This window comes from Oryctolagus cuniculus, chromosome 17, assembly GCF_964237555.1.
Source record: "Oryctolagus cuniculus chromosome 17, mOryCun1.1, whole genome shotgun sequence".
NCBI classification, from domain to species: domain Eukaryota; kingdom Metazoa; phylum Chordata; class Mammalia; order Lagomorpha; family Leporidae; genus Oryctolagus; species Oryctolagus cuniculus.
The window spans coordinates 1,137,996-1,156,719 of NC_091448.1; the positions used below are offsets into that span (position 1 = coordinate 1,137,996).

General features: G+C 56.0%; 1 protein-coding gene across 1 annotated transcript in view; it reads left to right on the top strand.

Moving 5' to 3' along the window:
- Nucleotides 1-18,724, top strand: part of NPLOC4 (NPL4 homolog, ubiquitin recognition factor) — a 58,014-nt gene that overhangs the window by 19,409 nt on the left and 19,881 nt on the right. The window contains exons 5-11 of the mRNA XM_070060159.1: nucleotides 1,198-1,246; nucleotides 1,900-1,994; nucleotides 5,726-5,849; nucleotides 7,384-7,563; nucleotides 10,991-11,077; nucleotides 11,881-11,952; nucleotides 12,157-12,283. Coding sequence (XP_069916260.1) covers nucleotides 1,198-1,246; nucleotides 1,900-1,994; nucleotides 5,726-5,849; nucleotides 7,384-7,563; nucleotides 10,991-11,077; nucleotides 11,881-11,952; nucleotides 12,157-12,283 — 734 coding nt within the window. The remainder of the gene's footprint in view (nucleotides 1-1,197; nucleotides 1,247-1,899; nucleotides 1,995-5,725; nucleotides 5,850-7,383; nucleotides 7,564-10,990; nucleotides 11,078-11,880; nucleotides 11,953-12,156; nucleotides 12,284-18,724) is intronic.

The following is an 18,724-nucleotide window of genomic DNA, read 5'->3' on the forward strand; positions in this document are numbered from 1 at the left end:
AAGCAGAGTTATAGAGAGGCAGAGGCAGAGGTAGAGAGAGAGAGAGGTCTTCCATCTGCTGGTTCACTCCCCAGATGGCTGCAATGGCTGGAGCTGAGCCGATCTGAAGCCAGGAGCCAGGAGCTTCCTCCGGGTCTCCCATGAGGGTGCAGGGGCACAAGGACTTGGGCCATCCTCCACTGCCTTCCCAGGCCACCGCAGAGAGCTGGGTCAGAAGTGGAGCATCCGGGACACAAACTGGCGCCCATAGGGAATGCCGGCACCTCAGGTAGCAGCTTTACCTGCTACGCCACAGAGCCAGCCTCAGTTTCTGACTTTTTTTTTTTTGACAGGCAGAGTGGACAGTGAGAGAGAGACAGAGAGAAAGGTCTTCCTTTGCCGTTGGTTCACCCTCCAATGGCCGCTGGAGCTGGCGCGCTGCAGCCGGCCCACCATGCTGATCTGAAGCCAGGAGCCAGGTGCTTCTCCTGGTCTCCCATGGGGTGCAGGGCCCAAGCACTTGGGCCATCCTCCACTGCACTCCCTGGGCCACAGCAGAGAGCTGGACTAGCAGAGGGGCAACCGGGACAGAATCCGGTGCCCTGACCGGGACTAGAACCCCAGTGTGCCGGCACCACAGGCGGAGGATTAGCCTAGTGAGTCGCGGCGCCGGCCTGTTCTGACTTTTAAACGCCTCACTGCAGCTGTGACCATGTGACACGGGGACTGCGGGGGTCCCAACGTGGCACCAGCACTTCTGAGTCTGAGCCAGAGTTGCAGATGCGGCCCCTGATCCCACGCTGCCTCCACTGTGCTCGCCGGCAGCACCCCTGCGCCCCCACCTTCACTCTGTGCACTTAGTTCCCAAGGTTTCTGTGACTGAAAATGAAACTCATGGAGCAAGTTCTTCGTGAAGTGTTTCTCAAGTTTGGGTTTTGTTTATGCTGTTAACGTACCAGCTTCTCCTGTTCACTTAACATTTTCATTTAAATTGAACTTAAATCCGTTAACATTTTCTTGTAGTTCGTGTCATTTTCAGCATTTGATATCTGTGAAACACAGGTTTGACGGACTGGCCGGTTTTTTCTAATGCACATCAAATTAAGTGTTGACCACTTGTTAAAAATGCTCATCCACGTGCCTGCGGGCCAGGGAGGCCTGTGCCGAGTGTGAGCTCATGTCCACTTCCTCATCACCACTCTCTCCTGCCCTTGTCAGGTGCCGCCACGGCCCCCTGGGGAAGTGTGTGCACTGTGTCCCCCTGGAGGTGAGTCTGCGCAGCGCGGGGCGGGCGGGCAGAGTCGTCTCGCGCCCCGAGTCCCCGCGCCGGGTCCTGGTGGAGAAAAGAACTTAGCTGTTTACTGCCCTGGGCCTTGTATTCCCAGGGGTTCAGGCTGCCCGAGGAGGCTGAGGCCCTACTTATGGGGGGTGGATTGTAAGTGGCTGAAGTCTTTGTGCTGTCTTGATAAAGGACAGCGGGCCCATGGGCGTGTGCACTGGTCATTGCTCTGCCTGTCGCCGCCTCTCTGGCTTGTCCTGGTGAGACGGAGCTACTGCAGTAGTGCTGGCTGGTGACGGTTAATGCCGGGTGTGCGGCAGCGCCAAGGCGGCATGGTTCTCCCCATGAGGCTTCTCTTGCTTCGTCCTTGACTTGGTGTTTTGTATAGTTTTCCCGAAGCTTATTTAACTTCGGGTGCTTGTTCAGTAGAGATTCCTTTTAGTCTTGGAAAGGTAACTGGTGCACAAAGGAAGATGTGGCCTGACCTAGAATAAGTGAGAGGCCAGCACCCGTTTCCCTCCCTGTCCTTTTGCACGCTGCCTCGCGGGTTGCCTGGCTCCCAGGGCCGGTCCTGCGGGCCCTCCCCAGCCTGTGTCCCCGCGGGCGGGGGACCGCTGTCTCTGACCGTGTGTGTTTTGCAGCCTTTCGACGAGGACTACCTGAACCACCTGGAGCCTCCCGTGAAGCACATGTCCTTCCACGCGTACATCCGGAAGCTGACTGGAGGGGCCGACAAGTAAGCAGCCTGCGGCGTCCGTGTCGCTGGTGGCCTGGGCGGTGCGTGAGAGGGTGGAGCTCAGAGTGAAGTTTGCCGCTTTGCAGGAGAAGACGTGGCTGGGTCGAGACTGAGACAGACGCCCTGCCGCACCTCAGCATGGTCAGAGCGTCCGGCGGGCGCCCGGCTGGCGTTGGGGCTGCGCTGACTCCCGCGTGTGGCGTCAGCGAGAGAAACGCTGTCGCAGGACGCGCTCAGCCCAGCTGTCCCAGCCCCGTCGGCCTCCCGGCTTGATTGCCACAGCAGTGCTGCACCTGTGGCTGCCAGCGACGCTGCGCTGACGCTGCTCTGGTGTGCCCGGCACACCCATCTGAGGCTCCGGGAAGAGGCGGATTCAGTCTCTCAGAGTCTGTCGGTGCCCGCGAGGGGCGCAGGCCGAGCCTCGGCAGCAGTGTTTCGTCCTCGCCTGGTGGGCTTCCTCCAGCCCTCGGACACCCGCACAGCTTTCTAGCAGCAGGAGAGACTCACACGTTCCGGGGCAGCGGCGAGCCCCTGGGCTGGAGAGTGCCTGGAGCCTGGCTGTGCAGGAGAACCCTGGGTCAGTTGAGGACAGGAGGCAGAGGCTCCGGCACGCCTGCCAATGGCCCTGACAGGCGGGGCGGCCAGGGTGGTGGCGCCGGCTGCCGTGGCGCCAGTGTGCGACCACACAGGCTCCCCCAGAACGTGAAGAGCAGGCGCACGGGAGCTCCTGGGCACGGGAGCGCTCCACGTGACTGTTCCGTGGCTCGCATACCATGAGCACATACCATTTTTAAGAAGATTTATCTATTTATAAGTCAGAGTTAGAGGGAGAGACAGAGACATCTTCCATTGCTGGTTTGCTCCCCAGTTGACTGCAACGGCTGGGGCTGGGCTAGGCCGAAGCCTGGCCCTAGGAGCTTCTGGGTCTCCCGCGTGGATGCAGGGCCCGAGCACTCAGGGCGTCCTCCACTGCTCCCCAGGCGCATTGGCAGGGAGCTGGGTCAGAGTGGAGCAGCCGGGATGCTGCTGCACAGTGCTGGCCCCAGTGTGCGCAATTTTCACTTGAAAACAGAAATCACACTGTGCACCTTAGCTGTATACAGTTCTTAATTTGTCAGTTCTACCTCAGGAAAGCTAGAAAGAAAAGAAAATGGAATTGTTGGACAATTTTGTGAATGAGGAAACTGAAGTCACCTGTAGCTTGTAGATTCATCCCAAGCTCAGAGGGTCCAGGACTGCCTCTTTTCTTTTTCTTTTTCTTTTTCTTTTTCTCTTTCTTTCTTTCTTTCTTTCTTTCTTTCTTTCTTTCTTTCTTTCTTTCTTTCTTTCTTTCTTTTTTTTTTTGATAGGCAGAGTGGACAGTGAGAGAGAGAGACAGAGAAAAAGGTCCTCCTTTTGTCGTTGGTTCACCCTCCAATGGCCGCCGTGGCCGGTGCTCTGCGGCTGGCGCACCACGCTGATCTGAAGCCAGGAGCCAGGTGCTTCTCCTGGGCTCCCATGGGGTGCAGGGCCCAAGCACTTGGGCCATCCTCCACTGCACTCCCTGGCCACAGCAGAGAGCTGGCCTGGAAGAGGGGCAACCGGGACAGAATCCGGTGCCCCGACCGGGACTAGAACCCGGTGTGCCGGCGCCGCAAGGCGGAGGATTAGCCTAGTGAGCCGTGGCGCCAGCCTCTTTTTTTTTTTTAAAGATTTATTTATTTATTCGAAATACTTACACAGAGAGAGGAGAGGCAGAGAGAGGGAGAGAGAGAGAGGTCTTCCATCCGCTGGTTTACTCCCCAGTTGGCTGCAATGGCTGGAGCTGTGCCAACCTGAAGCCAGGAGCCAGGAGCTTCTTCCGGGTCTCCCACGTGGGTGCAGGGCCCAAGGACTTGGACCATCTTCCACTGCTTTCCCAGGCCACAGCAGAGAGCTGGGTCAGAAGTGGAGCAGCTGGATGTTGAACCGCTGCCCATATGAGATGACGGCACTGCAGGCCAGGGCATTAACCCGCTGCAGCACAGCGCCAGCCCCTAGGACTACCTCTTTCACAGTCTTGTTTTTTGTTTTTTGGTCTTTTATTTTTTATGGTCTCTAATAGCAGTTTTTACTGTAGTGGAAAGCAGAGTGCAGGTATCTTTGCTATGTAGCCTGCATAGATTTTCTTCTGATAAGTGGTTTTTAGAGATGAGCAAGTAATAAGACAAATAAAAGGAGAGTTCAGGTAGATTAAGAAGCTTAAAGAGCCATGTTTCCCCTCTGGAGCGTGGGTTAGATGAGTAATACTCAGCAGTACTCGGGAAAACCTCCCCGCAGTTGGTTAGGATGGGGACGAGAAGGTGCTGTTGTACGGGTAAACGCTCACCTTAGGGACGTGGGCTGGGTTCTGGGTAAACGCTCACCTTAGGGATGTGGGCTGGTTCTGGGTGAGCGCTCACACTAGGGACGTGGGCTGGTTCTGGGTGAGCGCTCACACTAGGGACGTGGGCTGGTTCTGGGTGAGCACTCACACTAGGGACGTGGGCTGGGTTCTGGGTGAGCACTCACACTAGGGACGTGGGCTGGGTTCTGGGTAAACGCTCACCTTAGGGATGTGGGCTGGTTCTGGGTGAGTGCTCACACTAGGGACGTGGGCTGGGTTCTGGGTGAGCGCTCACACTAGGGACGTGGGCTGGGTTCTGGGTGAGCACTCACACTAGGGACGTGGGCTGGTTCTGGGTGAGCGCTCACACTAGGGACGTGGGCTGGTTCTGGGTGAGCACTCACACTAGGGACGTGGGCTGGGTTCTGGGTGAGCGCTCACACTAGGGACGTGGGCTGGTTCTGGGTGAGCGCTCACACTAGGGACGTGGGCTGGTTCTGGGTGAGCACTCACACTAGGGACGTGGGCTGGTTCTGGGTGAGCGCTCACACTAGGGACGTGGGCTGGTTCTGGGTGAGCGCTCACACTAGGGACGTGGGCTGGGTTCTGGGTGAGCACTCACACTAGGGACGTGGGCTGGTTCTGGGTGAGCGCTCACACTAGGGACGTGGGCTGGTTCTGGGTGAGCGCTCACACTAGGGACGTGGGCTGGTTCTGGGTAAACGCTCACCTTAGGGACGTGGGCTGGTTCTGGGTAAACGCTCACCTTAGGGACGTGGGCTGGTTCTGGGTAAACGCTCACCTTAGGGACGTGGGCTGGGTTCTGGGTAAACGCTCACCTTAGGGACGTGGGCTGGGTTCTGGGTAAACGCTCACCTTAGGGACGTGGGCTGGTTCTGGGTAAACGCTCACCTTAGGGACGTGGGCTGGTTCTGGGTAAACGCTCACCTTAGGGACGTGGGCTGGGTTCTGGGTAAACGCTCACCTTAGGGACGTGGGCTGGTTCTGGGTAAACGCTCACCTTAGGGACGTGGGCTGGGTTCTGGGTGAGCGCTCACACTAGGGACGTGGGCTGGTTCTGGGTGAGCGCTCACACTAGGGACGTGGGCTGGGTTCTGGGTGAGCGCTCACACTAGGGACGTGGGCTGGGTTCTGGGTAAACACTCACCCTTAGGGACGTGGGCTGAGTTCTGGGTGAGCGCTCACACTAGGGACGTGGGCTGGTTCTGGGTGAGCTCGGCTTTGCTGCATCGTCCGTGCTGCTGCCTGCCATGTGCCCAGCTCCTCACAGTGTTGTCGAGGACGTGTGAGCTGTGACAGATGCTTTCTAGTCCTTTGCCGAACTTTCCCTCATGACGTGTCTCATTGAGTGGCTTCCACTTCGCAGGGGAAAATTTGTTGCCTTGGAGAACATCAGCTGCAAGATTAAGTCGGGCTGTGAGGGGCACCTGCCGTGGCCCAACGGCATCTGTACCAAGTGCCAGCCAAGCGCCATCACGCTGAACAGACAGGTGAGACTGCCCTGTGTCTGTCTAGTTCTGTCAGATTTGCTCTCATGGCCGCGCCGCGGAGAGTTCCAGAAGACTGCTTCCTGGGAGAGTGGGTGCTGTGGGTGGCAGTCTTGGATGGTTTGGTCCCTGGCTTCACCGTGTGTGGAAGTTGCGTGCTGGAGACAAAAGTCTGTGAGATTGGCAGCTGGCAGGGGTGGAGGGGCCCTCACTTGTGGTGTGCGTGAAGGCAGCAGTTTCTTGGTGACCGCTTCAGATGTGCCGTGATGGGGACTGGCCCTCTGAGAAGCCGTGTCTCTGCACGCTGGGCTGAGACGGGCCTGGCGTGGCTGGAGGCCCTTCTGGCCCTGTCTGCCCTGGTTGCTGTGCTGTTTGAGCGTGGGTCGCCGGCCACATCCTTGCTGCCGCCTGTCTCGCCTCTGGCCTGTCTCTCCTCAGAGAGAATTCCATGGCTGCCTTGGCTTTGATGGGAACTGAGCTCTCTTCCTCTGTGCCTCAGTGTTTGAGAGCCACCTAGGGGCAGGCATCTGACTCTCGTCCTAGGTGGGAGCCTGCTTCCTGGGGACATCGCCCTGGGAAGCCGCAGGCGATGACTGGCCCGGCGGGGGCTGTTGCAGGCGTTTGGAGCCAGCTGGTGGGAGCTCTTTCTCTGTCTGCTTCCTTTAAAAAATACAGTGCTTAACATTATTAACTATTTCAAAGGCAGAGTTACAGAGAGAGAAGGAGAGACAGAGAAAAAGAGATCTTGGGTTTGCTGGTTCACTCCTTGAAATGGCTGCACCGGCCGGGCTGGGCCGGGCTGAAGCCAGGAACCTCACCACGTGTGTGCAGGGCCCCGAGTGTTTGGCCGTCTCCGTTGCTTTAGCTCAGAAGTCGGGCATCCAGGGCGTGAGCAGGCGCCTGTGTGGGATACTGGTGCTGTAGGTTGCGGCTTAGCCTGCAGAGCCACAGCACTTGGCCCCAAGAGGTGCTTTTTAAAAAAGATAGAATAGTACCTTGTGCATTGCTTAGAGGTTGTGGGAACCTGCATTTAGGTAAAATCATGGAGAGTTACTGTTGACTTTTACATCTGAATTTATTTTTATTTATTCAAAAAGCAGGGAGGGATCTTGTCGGCCGGTACACTCCCCAGAAGCCCCACCACAGCCACAGCTGGGCCGAAGCGAAGCCCGCAGCCCGGGACTCAGTCTAGGTCTTCCCCATGGGTGGCAGAGACCACGTTCTTGACGTAGTGCCTGCTCCTTCCCGGGGCGTGTATCAGCAGGGAGCTGGAATGAGCAGAGCTGTTCCCATGTGGGTGTGGGATGTCCCAGCTGGCATCCTAACCGCTGTGCCAAATGCCTGGCCTGTGAGAGTAATTTGAATTTATGCGTATGATTGAGCCAACCTGCCCCTCCCCACACTGCCCTCTGGACTCTGCAGCCGTCGAAAGGATGGAGCAGGTTCTTGCATCTGGAGTTCTGTCCTGTCGCGGTGTCTTGACGAGCTGGGGGGACGTGAGTCACTGTCCTCTCAGCCCGCTGTCCTCCCTCCGCAGAAGTACAGGCACGTGGACAACATCATGTTTGAGAATCACACTGTTGCCGACCGCTTTCTGGACTTCTGGAGAAAGACCGGGAACCAGCACTTTGGGTACTTGTACGGCCGGTACACGGAGCACAAGGACATTCCCCTCGGCATCAGGGCGGAAGTGGCTGCCATCTATGAGCCTCCTCAGGTAGACCAGGGTCACGGGGCTGGGGTTTGTCTGGGTGGGACGCCCTTCTCAGACGGCGTTTGCCTCGCTGGCTCTGCACGTGCCATGCAGTGTTTACCTGTGAGTGACTGGAGAGGAGGGTCCCAGCCCCTGGACGCTTCTGTGTGGTGTCCTGTCACAGCCGGGGGCTTTCTCAGCTCAAGCACGTTGGGCAGGTATCGATGGGCTGTTTCTACCCAACGTGCCATCTGCGTTCTGGGGTTGTTGGTGGCCCTGAAACGTCACACAGTTGCTACAGCTCTTGTAATTCGTCTCCTGTCACCCGAGTGACAGCAGCTCTCCCAGGACTGGGGGAATGTCTGCGTGAGCCTCACAGACTCTAGTGCTGCTGATGCTGGGCCGCGCACACACCGTCCCAGAGCCAGAACGCTGCCAGGGCAGCTGAACAGGAGCGAGAGCAGTCAGGAGAGCCTCGCGGGGTCGGGAGGGCGCAGCCCACGTGGCGCATGTGGCGCATGGCTGCTGCCCGCTTGGAAGCTGGTGGGGCTCCTCTCTGCAGGGCTCACTGTACTTTTGGAGGATTGGTGGATACGGATGGGGCCTTAAAAAAGCTCATGGGAAATATATATTATGAAAAAATTGCATAGACTTAAATTTTTTCATGCCAAAATAAACCTATCTTTTAGTTTGATTTTCCATGAACTTTTGAAAGTACCCGTATATGCATATGTATGCATTTTAACTTGTCTTGTATTAATGTAAAATATTTATGTGTTATGCTTCTTTATATAAACTTTACTGCGAAAGCACAAACTCTGTAAACAAACACTGAGTCTGAGTGAGTGATGCATGTGATGAATTATTTAGGAAAGTGCTTCTGTCTGGTTCTCGTGGTGGTGACGTGAGGGATGGCTGGATCTTGGGAGTGGGTGGACGGAGGGTGTCTGCTCTATGTCGGAAGCATTTTGTAAATGCTAGAGAGGAATCTCCCAAGTCGAGAGGCAGCTGCAAGCCGGGTATCTCCCCTTTCGCCTGTTCCCTTCCCTCCTCTGCAGACAGCCTTCACTACTTACTCATTCGTTTATTTATTTATTTAAGATTTATTTTATTTATTTGAAAGACAGAGTTACAAAGAGAGGTAGAGACAGAGAGAGGTCTTCCATCCACTGGTTCACTCTCCAGATGGCCACAATGGCCGGAACTGTGCCAATCCGAAGCCAGGAGTCAGGAACCTCTTCCAGGTCTCAAGGACTTGGGTCATCTTCTGCTTTCCCAGGCCACAGCAGAGAGCTGGATCGTAAGTGGAGCAGCCGGGACTAGAACCGGTGCCCACATGAGATGCCAGTGCTTCAGGGCAAGGCGTTAACCTGCTGCGCCACAGTGTTGGCCCCAGACAACCTTCACTTTTAAAAGCTTGTTTTAACTTCTAAAGTTTGGATTTTAAAAAAAATTGTGTATTTAAAAGGCAGAGGAAGGGAGAGAGAGAAAAATAAATCTATCTGCTGGTTCACTCCGCAAATGACTGCAGCGCCAGGGCCAGTCCAGGCCAAAACCTGGAGCTGGACACCCCATGCAGGTCTCCACGTGGGGCGCAGGGACCCAGGTCCTTTTCTCATCCTCTGCTGCTCCCCCAGGCGCCGGAGCAGGGAGCTGGGTCACCAGCAGTGCAGGCAGAGCTGCAACTGGCACTCGACTCAGCGCGCCAGCTCTGCCAGCAGCGGCTGGCTCCCTGTGCCATAGCGCTGGCCGCTAAGGTTCAGTTTCGAGTGTGCGCATTACATGTAGAGGTCACCCTGGTCCCCTTCTTCCTTGGCACCTGCTCTTTAGCTGCCACTGTGTTCTGCATATCACCCTGGGACTAGCCTATTTCTTTTTAATTTTTATTTCTTTTTTTATTTTTAAAGATTTACTTGAAAATCGGAGTTACACAGAGAGAGAGGGAGAGACAGAGTGAGTGGGGGGCTTCCATCCTTTGGTTCGCTCCCCAGTTGGCTGCATTGACTGGAGCTGCGCCGATCCAAAGCCAGGAGCCAGGAGTTTCTTCTTGGTCTTCCATGTGGGTGCAGGGGCCCTAGGACTTGGATCGTCTTCTACTGCTATCCCAGACCATCAGCAGAGAGCTGGATCAGAAGTGGAGCAGCCAGGACTTGAACCAGCACCCTTATAGGATGCCGACACTGCAGGCAGCGGCTTTACCTGCTATGCCACAGTGCCAGTCCCTATTTTTTTTTTTTTTTTTTTTTTTTTTGAGATTTGTTTGTTTATTTGAAAGGCAGAGTTAGAGTCAGAGACAGAGAGAGAGGTCTTCTATCTGCTGGTCCACTTCCCAGATGGCCATAATGGCTGGAGCTGCACTGATCCGAAGCCAGGAGCCAGGAGCTTCTTCCAGGTCTCCCACACGAGGGCAGAGGTCCAAGGACCTGGGCCATCTTCCACTGCTTTCCCGGGCCACAGCAGAGAGCTGGATTGGAAGTTGGGACTTGAATTGGCGCCCAAATGGGATGCTGGCACTGCAGGTGGTTGCTTTACCCGCTATGCCACAGCGCCAGCCCCAAAATGATACTTGCTAATTTCCTGTGAGCTGCATTTAAGTGAAGATTAAAGGTTTTGGCCAGCTTTGTGCACTCCAAGAAGCTGATTTCCGGGGTTGGTTTAGGCCGCCTGTGAGCCAGCATGGTCAGCTCCTGAAGTGCCCTGAGCTAGGTGCTGTACCTCCTGGCAAACAGGTTGCTGATTTTATTAAGATTTTTGTTTTAAAAATTTATGTATTTGAAATGCATAGTGGCAGAGAGGGAGAGAGAGATCTTTTACCTGCTATAGCTGTGGCTGGGCCAGGTCAAACCAGGAGCCAGTAACCCCCTCCGGGCCTCCTGCATGGGTGGGCAGGCACTCCACTGTCCACTGCCTCCCAGGTGCCTTAGCAGGAAGCAGAATTGGAAGAATGGAGGGGCCTGGATTTGAACCTGGCGCTCGGAGAGAGGGTGGTGGGCATCCCACACCTCGCCAGGTGCTGCGACCTTTTAGACGCTGTCACCTTTCTTGGGGTGTGTGCGCTGGCCCTCTTTGGGATGCAGACTCAGGGATTCGGCTGGGAAGCCAAGCACTGTCCCTGCGGGAGTGGCCTGTGGGTCTTCCCGTGGCGCTTTTCCAGAAATGGATGTTACCTTTCAGCTTCATCCTGGGTCTTTAGCCAAACCTGTGTGCAGTAAAGCTGCCTGCTCCGAGTTCTGAAAATAACTCCATCCTCCAGAGAAGGAAGCCTCCCTCCAAGGTCGACGGCGTCCTCCTGAGGGCGGCCACGCGGCCGCGCCGTGACTGCGAGCACATGGCAGCCCAGGGAGGGCTGTGCCGGAGGGCGCGTGGTTGTGTCGTCCGTGGCCCTGAGTCCCCTTCAGCGACCCCTCACCCCCGGGTCTCTGAGCCATCTTCTCCCTTTCATTCCTGACAGATCGGGACACAGAACAGCTTGGAGCTTCTTGAAGACCCAAAGGCAGACGTGGTTGATGAAATTGCTGCCAAGCTTGGCCTGAGGAAGGTACTGAGACGCACGGCTGGCCAGGCGGCCTGGGCCGGGCTCTGAGCTGGGCAGGCCCGGGAGGGGCCCGCTCACAGCACAGGTGCAGTGCAGGCTCCATGTTCTCAATCCTTGTTGGTGTTTATTGGGCACCAATGGCTTCTGGGTTTCTCTGACTTAGAGTAAAATGAGAGTATTTCCCCAGGCAAAAAAATAAAATTGTAGCAGTTCAGGAGCTGTTGCATTCCAGCGTGCCAGTCACGCTCTCTGTGGACAGTGCATGCTGGGGGAGGAATCAGCAGCGGGTGGGGGCCGTGGGCAGCTGAGCCTGGTGGGCCGGCTCCCGAGTCAGCATCACAGAGCGCACAGGCTCTGTCACGATGAGCCGGGGGAGCTGCGCCAGACCCTGCCCTGAGCGCTGGGCCCGGCTTCCGCTGTCCCCGGGGTGGAGACCTCGCTCCTCGCTCCCTGCCAGCCCTGTTCTGGAGCTCAGGCAGCTGCTGAGGCCTCATTAGATCCCCAGGCGCCTCTCGGCATCTCTCTGTCCTGGCTGGGAGACCTGGCCTCTCACCTTACCTGCTTACTTGTCTACCTCTGGAGTAACTTCCCGCATGGCTCCTGCATCAGCACAGTGCTGGCCCAGAGCCGAGCCGGGCCGCTTATGCTCAGCGGCGGTCCACCGGCACAGCCGGGGTGGGCAGCGACCGCGCCGTGGTCCCCAGGAGTGTGACTGAGACTGCTCTTCCCGAGCCGTGGGCAGAAGCCAGAAGGCGTGGTCATTTGTTTAGGGAGACGTTAAAGAGTTGTTTCCCTTTTTCCTTAAGGTCGGCTGGATATTTACAGACCTTGTCTCAGAAGATACCCGGAAAGGCACGGTCCGGTACAGTCGAAATAAGGTGAGGTGGGGCCGTGGCGTCAGCCGCACCCTCCGGTCTGCACAGCTGCTCTGCAGAGCCTTCAGGGCTGTCCTGACAGGTCTTGGCACACGGGGGCTCTGCCCTGTGAGCAAGCCGGCCCCCCCAACACGAGTGTTTTCCCAGACCGTCCTGTGGGGGCTGCCCGGCGTCTCGGCGCCTCCTGACAGGCTGTGTCTCTGTCAGGACACCTACTTCCTGAGCTCTGAGGAGTGCATCACCGCGGGCGATTTCCAGAACAAGCATCCCAACATATGCCGCCTCTCTCCAGACGGACACTTCGGATCCAAGTTTGTCACTGCGGTGGCTACAGGTATACACGGGGCCACAGCGTACCGTGGCTACAGGTGTACATGGGGCACAGCGCACCGTGGCTACAGGTGTACACGGGACACAGCGCACCGTGGCTACAGGTGTACACGGGGCACAGCGCACCGTGGCTACAGGTATACACGGGGCACAGTGCACCGTGGCTACAGGTGTACATGGAACACAGCGCACCGTGGCTACAGGTGTACACGGGGCATAGTGTACTGTGGCTATAGGTGTACACGGGGCACAGCGTACCGTGGCTACAGGTGTACACAGGGCATAGCGTACCGTGGCTACAGGTGTACACGGGACACAGCGCACCGTGGCTACAGGTGTACACGGGACACAGCGTACCGTGGCTACAGGTGTACACGGGGCACAGCGCACCGTGGCTACAGGTATACACGGGGCACAGTGCACCGTGGCTACAGGTGTACATGGAACACAGCGCACCGTGGCTACAGGTGTACACGGGCACAGCACACCGTGGATGTCGCACCTGCTCCGTATATTGTGTTGCTCTTTCCAGGGGCTTTCCATTCTGACTTAGTTATAGATTTTTGTGGTTATTAAACTATTTATTTTTAAATCATTAGAAAAGCAGAGGACAGAGCTGCCTCATCCGCTGGTTCCCTGCTAAAATGCCTGCCACGGCAGGGCTAGGCCAGGCAGCGCCGGGTGGGGACGTCTCCTGGGTCTCCCACGTGGGTGGCGGGGCCCAGGTGGGTGAGCCATCACCTGCTGTCACCTGCTGTGTCCCGGAGTGCGCACCAGCGGGGGTGGGCTGGACGCAGAGGTGGCGTGAACAGGTCTCTGAGATACAGATTTGGCTCCGTCAGCTGTGCCCCAGTGCCTGCCCTGGGGTTTTCTCAATGGGCCTTTGAGACAGGGACCCCTCCTTTCCTTTTGTGTGAAAACTGTGGACTCCTCAGCAACCCCTCCCTAGCCCAGGGCTTGCACCACAGGCCAGCTTCACTCTGGAGATTTGGGTCTAAACTCAGGGGCTGCCTGTGCCCTTCTCCAGAGGAGCCCTAATACCTGTGCAGAAGAAGAGGGCTTTACTGGTGCGTAATGTGTTTATGTGTGTGTATATATATATTTAAAAAGATTTCTTTATTTTACTTGAAAGTCAGAGTTACACAGACAGAGAAGCAGAGGCAGAGAGAGAGAGAGGTAGGTCTTCCACTCGCTGGTTCACTCTCCAATTGGCTGCAACAGGTGGAGCTGCACCAGTCCGAAGCCAGGAGCCAGGAGCTTCTTCCAGGTCTCCCAAACAGGTGCAGGAGCCCAAGGACTTGGGCCATCTTCTTCTGCTTTCCCAGGCCATAGCAGAGAGCTGGATCGGAAGTGGAGCAGCCAGGTCTCAAACTGGCGCCCAAATGGGATGCTGGCACTGCAGGTGGTTGCTTTACCCGCTATGTCACAGCGCTGGCCCCACATAATTTATTTTTTAAAAGACATTTTATTTATTTGAAAGGCAGAGTGGGCCGGCGCCGCGGCTCACTAGGCTAATCCTCCGCCTAGCGTTGCCGGCACACCAGGTTCTAGTCCCGGTCGGGGCGCCGGATTCTGTCCCGGTTGCCCCTCTTCCAGGCCAGCCCTCTGCTGTGGCCAGGGAGTGCAGTGGAGGATGGCCCAGGTCCTTGGGCCCTGCACCCCATGGGAGACCAGGAGAAGTACCTGGCTCCTGCCATCGGATCAGCGCGGTGTGCCGGCCGCAGCGCGGCGGCCATTGGAGGGTGAACCAACGGCAAAAGGAAGACCTTTCTCTCTGTCTCTCTCTCTCACTGTCCACTCTGCCTATCAAAAAAAAAAAAAAAAGAAAGGCAGAGTGACAGAGACCACCAATTCATTCCCCAAAGAGCGCAAATGTCAGAGCGTGGCCAGGCTGAAGCCAGGAGTCAGGAACTCCATCCAGATCTCCCTCATGGACCGCAGGGACCTCAGATACTTGGGCCATGATTTGCTGTCTCCTGGGCACATTAACAGGAAGGTGGAATGGAAGCAGAGGAGGCAGGACATGAACTGGCACCCTGGTATGGCCATTAAAAAGGGTGGCTTATCCTATGCCACTACAGTGCTGGCCCCAATTCCTTTATTTTTTTGTATTTTTAAGTTTTATTAATTTATTTGAAAGTTGAGACAGGGAGAGACAGAAGGAGGTCTTCCTTCCACTAGTTCATGCCCCCAAATGATCACAACGGCCAGAGCTGACCTGATTCAGAGCCAGGAGCTTCTTCCGGGTCTCCCATGCCTGTGCAGGGGCCCAAGGACTTGGGCCATCCTCTGCTGCTTTCCCGGGTGCATTAGCAAGGAGCTGGATCAGAAGTGGAGCAGCCGGGTCTTGAACAAGCACCCATATGGGATGTCGCGATTGCAGGTGGCGGCTTTACCCAGTACACCACAATGCTGATCCCAAGACTTATTTTTTATATATTTGAACACTGGAGGGGCCAGCGTTGGCGTAGTGGGTAAGACTACCGCCTACAGTGCCAGCATCCCACCTGGGCACCCACGTGGGAGGTCCTGATGAAGCTCCTGGCTGCTGGCTTCAGACCAGCCCAGCTCCAGTTGTGGCCATTTGAGAAGAGAACCAGTGAATGGAAGATCTCCTTCTTTCTGTCTCTCCCTCACTCTCTGTAACTCTGCCTTTCAAATAAATTAATTAATCTTTAAAAATCAGTTTAAGGCTGGCGCCGCGGCTCACTAGGCTAATCCTCCGCCTGCAGCCCCGGGTTCTAGTCCTGGTTGGGGCGCCGGATTGTGTCCCGGTCGCCCCTCTTCCAGGCCAGCTCTCTGCTGTGGCCCTGGAGTGCAGTGGAGGATGGCCCAGGTGCTTGGGCCCTGCACCCCATGGGAGACCAGGAGAAGCACCTGGCTCCTGGCTGCAGATCGGCACAGCGCGCCGCTGTGATGACCATTTAGGGGGTGAACCAGCGGAAAAAGGAAGACCTTTCTGTCTCTCTCTGTCTAACTCTACCTGTCAATATGTATATATATATATATGTATGTTTAAAAATAATAGAGGAGAGGGAGAGAGATCTTCCGTCAGCTGGTTCACTCCCTAAATGGCTGCGGTGTCCAGGGCTGGGCCAGGTTGAAGGCAGCAGCCTGATGCTCCATCTGGGTTTCCCACCTGGGGGGCAGGGCCAGACACTGGAGCTGTGCATTAGCAGGAAGCTTGGTCAGAAGCAGAGCAGAGACGCACAGCCCCACGCTCTGCTGAGGTGGAGGTGTCCCCCTCGGTGACTTAATCACTGGCTCAGGTGACTGCCCACAATGCCAGAATTTTCTGTCTTTTTTTTTTTTAAGATTTATTTATTTTATTTGAAAGTGTTGCAGAGAGGGAGGAGGAGGAGGAGGAGGAGGAGGAGGAGGAGAGAGAGAGAGAGAGAGGTCTTCCATTTTCTGGTTCGCTTCCCAGAAGGCCGTAATGAGCCAGGCTGAAGCCAGGAACCAGGAGCTTGTTCCAGGTCTACCACGTGGGTAGCAGGGACCCCTGTCCTTGGACCATCTTCAACTGCTTTCTTAGGTGCATTAGCAAGGAGCTGGATCAGAGGGTGCAGGCGGGACCCAAACCGGCACCCACCTGGGATACCAGCGCTCTCAGGTGGTGGCTTTATCCACTGTGCCACAGCACTGGGCCCCCACGAATTTTTATTGTTTGCTATATTTTGTTCAACTTGTCCTTCCTAGTATAAGATCCATTTGGATTGATAGGCAATGTCTTCTTGAGAAGAAAGTACTTTTTGTGGATTGAGAGACAAAGTGTTTCTTTTTTTAATTAAAAAAATTTTTTTGAAGGCTTTATTTATTTGAAAGGCAGAGTTAGAGAGGGTGGTAGAAATTCTATCTGCTGGTTCATTCCTCAAATGGCCGTGAAGGCTGGCTGGGCCTGGGCCTGCATGAAGCCAGGAGCCAGGAGCTCCCTCTGAGTGTCCCACGTGGGCGGCTGGGGCCCCAGCACTCCCATCATCTTTCACAGCTTTCCAGGGTGCGTTAGGAGCTGGATTGGAAGCGGAGCAGCCAGGATTTGAACCAGTGCCCATATAGGATGCTGGAACTGCAGGAGGCAGCTTAACCCACCATGACAGCCGGCTCCAAGTCAGTTGTTTGACAAGTTATTTAATGTGACACGATTCACATGCAAATTACCTGTAGGGTTTTATTTTGTGAATTGTCGCTGGGTTCCAGTGTGTGTGGGAGTTGTGTTGGGACTGGAGAGGGAGTTCTGAAGGCTGCTGGGCGGGGACCGCGGGAGAGGAGACACGGACAGCAGAGGGCGTCGGAGACTGCAAGAGGGTGCAGAGGCGATGGCACCTCACAGCTCAGGGTGGTCCGTGCCAGCCCTGGGCGTCGGGGCGGCGAGGAAAGTGTTCCCTCCTTATTCTCTCCGTTGCGAGCCCCCTCCTGCATCGGCTGGTGTTGTGGGTGCAGTAGATGAGGCTGTCAGGCTCAGCCTCCTTTGGAGCGCGCTGTGACACTGCTCTCCTGCACACAACTAGAATGGTAGCACGCATGTGGAATGTACGGACAACACGGCACACGTGGCTGGCTGTGAGCGCTGCCTCCCTCCTTGTGGTGTCCTGAGGTGTCACGCGGTTCTGCGTCCTGGCCGTGCCCAGCTGGACTCCCTGCTCAGCTCTGCACTGCGGCCTAGACGCCCCGTGCGTGCTGCTGCTGGGTGTGTGTGTCTGTGGGTGGTGTGGGAGAGGTTGGATTCTAGACTCAGCTTCATGTGCAGAAGTTTCCTGTGTTGGTGTGTTTGAGGCCGTGTGGGATGTAGAGCAGTGTCTTGTTGTCTGGGATTCCCCTGTACCAGGCAAGACTCCTGTGTCTTCGCCTCCAGCCCACTGCGATTGGCAGTGCCACACACCATTGAGACCACAGGAAGTGCCTTCAGGAAGTGGAGGGAGTCACCTGCACTAAGAACTACAGACGTGGACTTTCGTGGGCCCCAGTGGTCAGAGGACCCTTTTTATTATGCCTTTTTAAAAATTTATTTATTTGAAATATTTATTTTATTTTATTAAGATTTATTTACTTATTTTAAAGTCAGAGTTAAACAGAGATAGAAGGAGAGGCAGAGAGAGAGAGGTCCTCTATCCACTGGTTCACTCCCCAGTTGGCTGCAACGGCTGGAGCTGTGCCTCTCCAAAGCCAGGAGCTTCCTCCAGGTCTTACCATGTGTGTGCAGGGGCCCAACGACTTGGGCCATCCTTTTTCTTTCTTTTTTTTTTTTTTTTTCTTTTTAAAGGTTTATTTCTTTATTTGGAAGTCAGAGTTACACACAGAGAGAAGGAGAGGCAGAGAGCAAGTGGTCTTCCATCCGATGGCTCACTCCCCAGTTGGCCACAATGGTCAGAGCTGAGCTGATCCGGAGCCAGGAGCTTCTTCCGGGTCTCCCACATGGGTGCAGGGGCCCAAGGACTTGGGCCATCTGCTACTGCTTTTCCAGGCTAAAGCAGAGCTGGATCGGTAGTGGTGCAGCTGGGACTTGAACTGGTGCCCATTTGGGATGCTGGCTCTGCAGGTGGCAGCTTTAGCTGCTACACTTCAGCGCCGGCCCAAATTTATTTTATTTATTTAAAAGGCAGAAAGAGAGGTTCTACCCACTGATTCACCGTCCAGATAGCCCCAACAGCCATGGCTGGGCCAGGCCTGAGCCACGAGCCTGGAACTCTCTCTGGGTCTCCCACAGGGTGGCAGGGACCCAAGGACTTGGGCCATCGTCTGCTTTCCCAGGCACATAGCGTGGAGCTGGGAGGGAAGTGATCAGCCAGCTCTACTGCTGCTTTGTGGGGAAGCACTCCCCAGCCAGAGGAGCTGGGGCAGTTAGAATCAGTTTCTTACTTGGGCACTGCCTCGTGTGGAACGTTTGGCAGTCATATGCGTTTTCCAGGAAATTTTGCCTCTGAAATTGTCACTGTAAGCAGAAAGTTGTGGAGCTGTGAGACAGTAGACAGCCAAATCGGAAATGAGCTCTGCGGTCAGTGCCGTACTGTCGGGTGTGCGTCCAGGCCCGGGAGCTGGGGCCAGCCCCCCAACCCCCGCCGTGCCCTGCACTGGTTCTCTGCGGGGCCTGCGGGCTGTGGGAAGCTGCACTTGCTGCAGCCGCACCCCCGAGTCCTCACTGGACAGCAGTGCCCTGGGGGCGAGGTGCTCCCACCACACAGCCAGTGGCTCCGGAGATGCCCGTCTCCGGGTGCACCACAAAACCTGGTGGACCAAGACTCTTAAAGGGAAGGAGGAGTGAAGATTATGTGTGCTTGGTGCCTGGCACAAGCTGTAGGAGTCTTGGGGCTGCGCCTGGACCACGCACAGCAGTGTTGGTGTCTGTGTCTTCACTTGGTACCCTCCCAGTTTGGATCTGGGAAAAGTACTTGGTGAGGATCTGCTTTCAAAACACCTGCAGAGCTGCCAAGCTCCTCTGTCCCTGCTC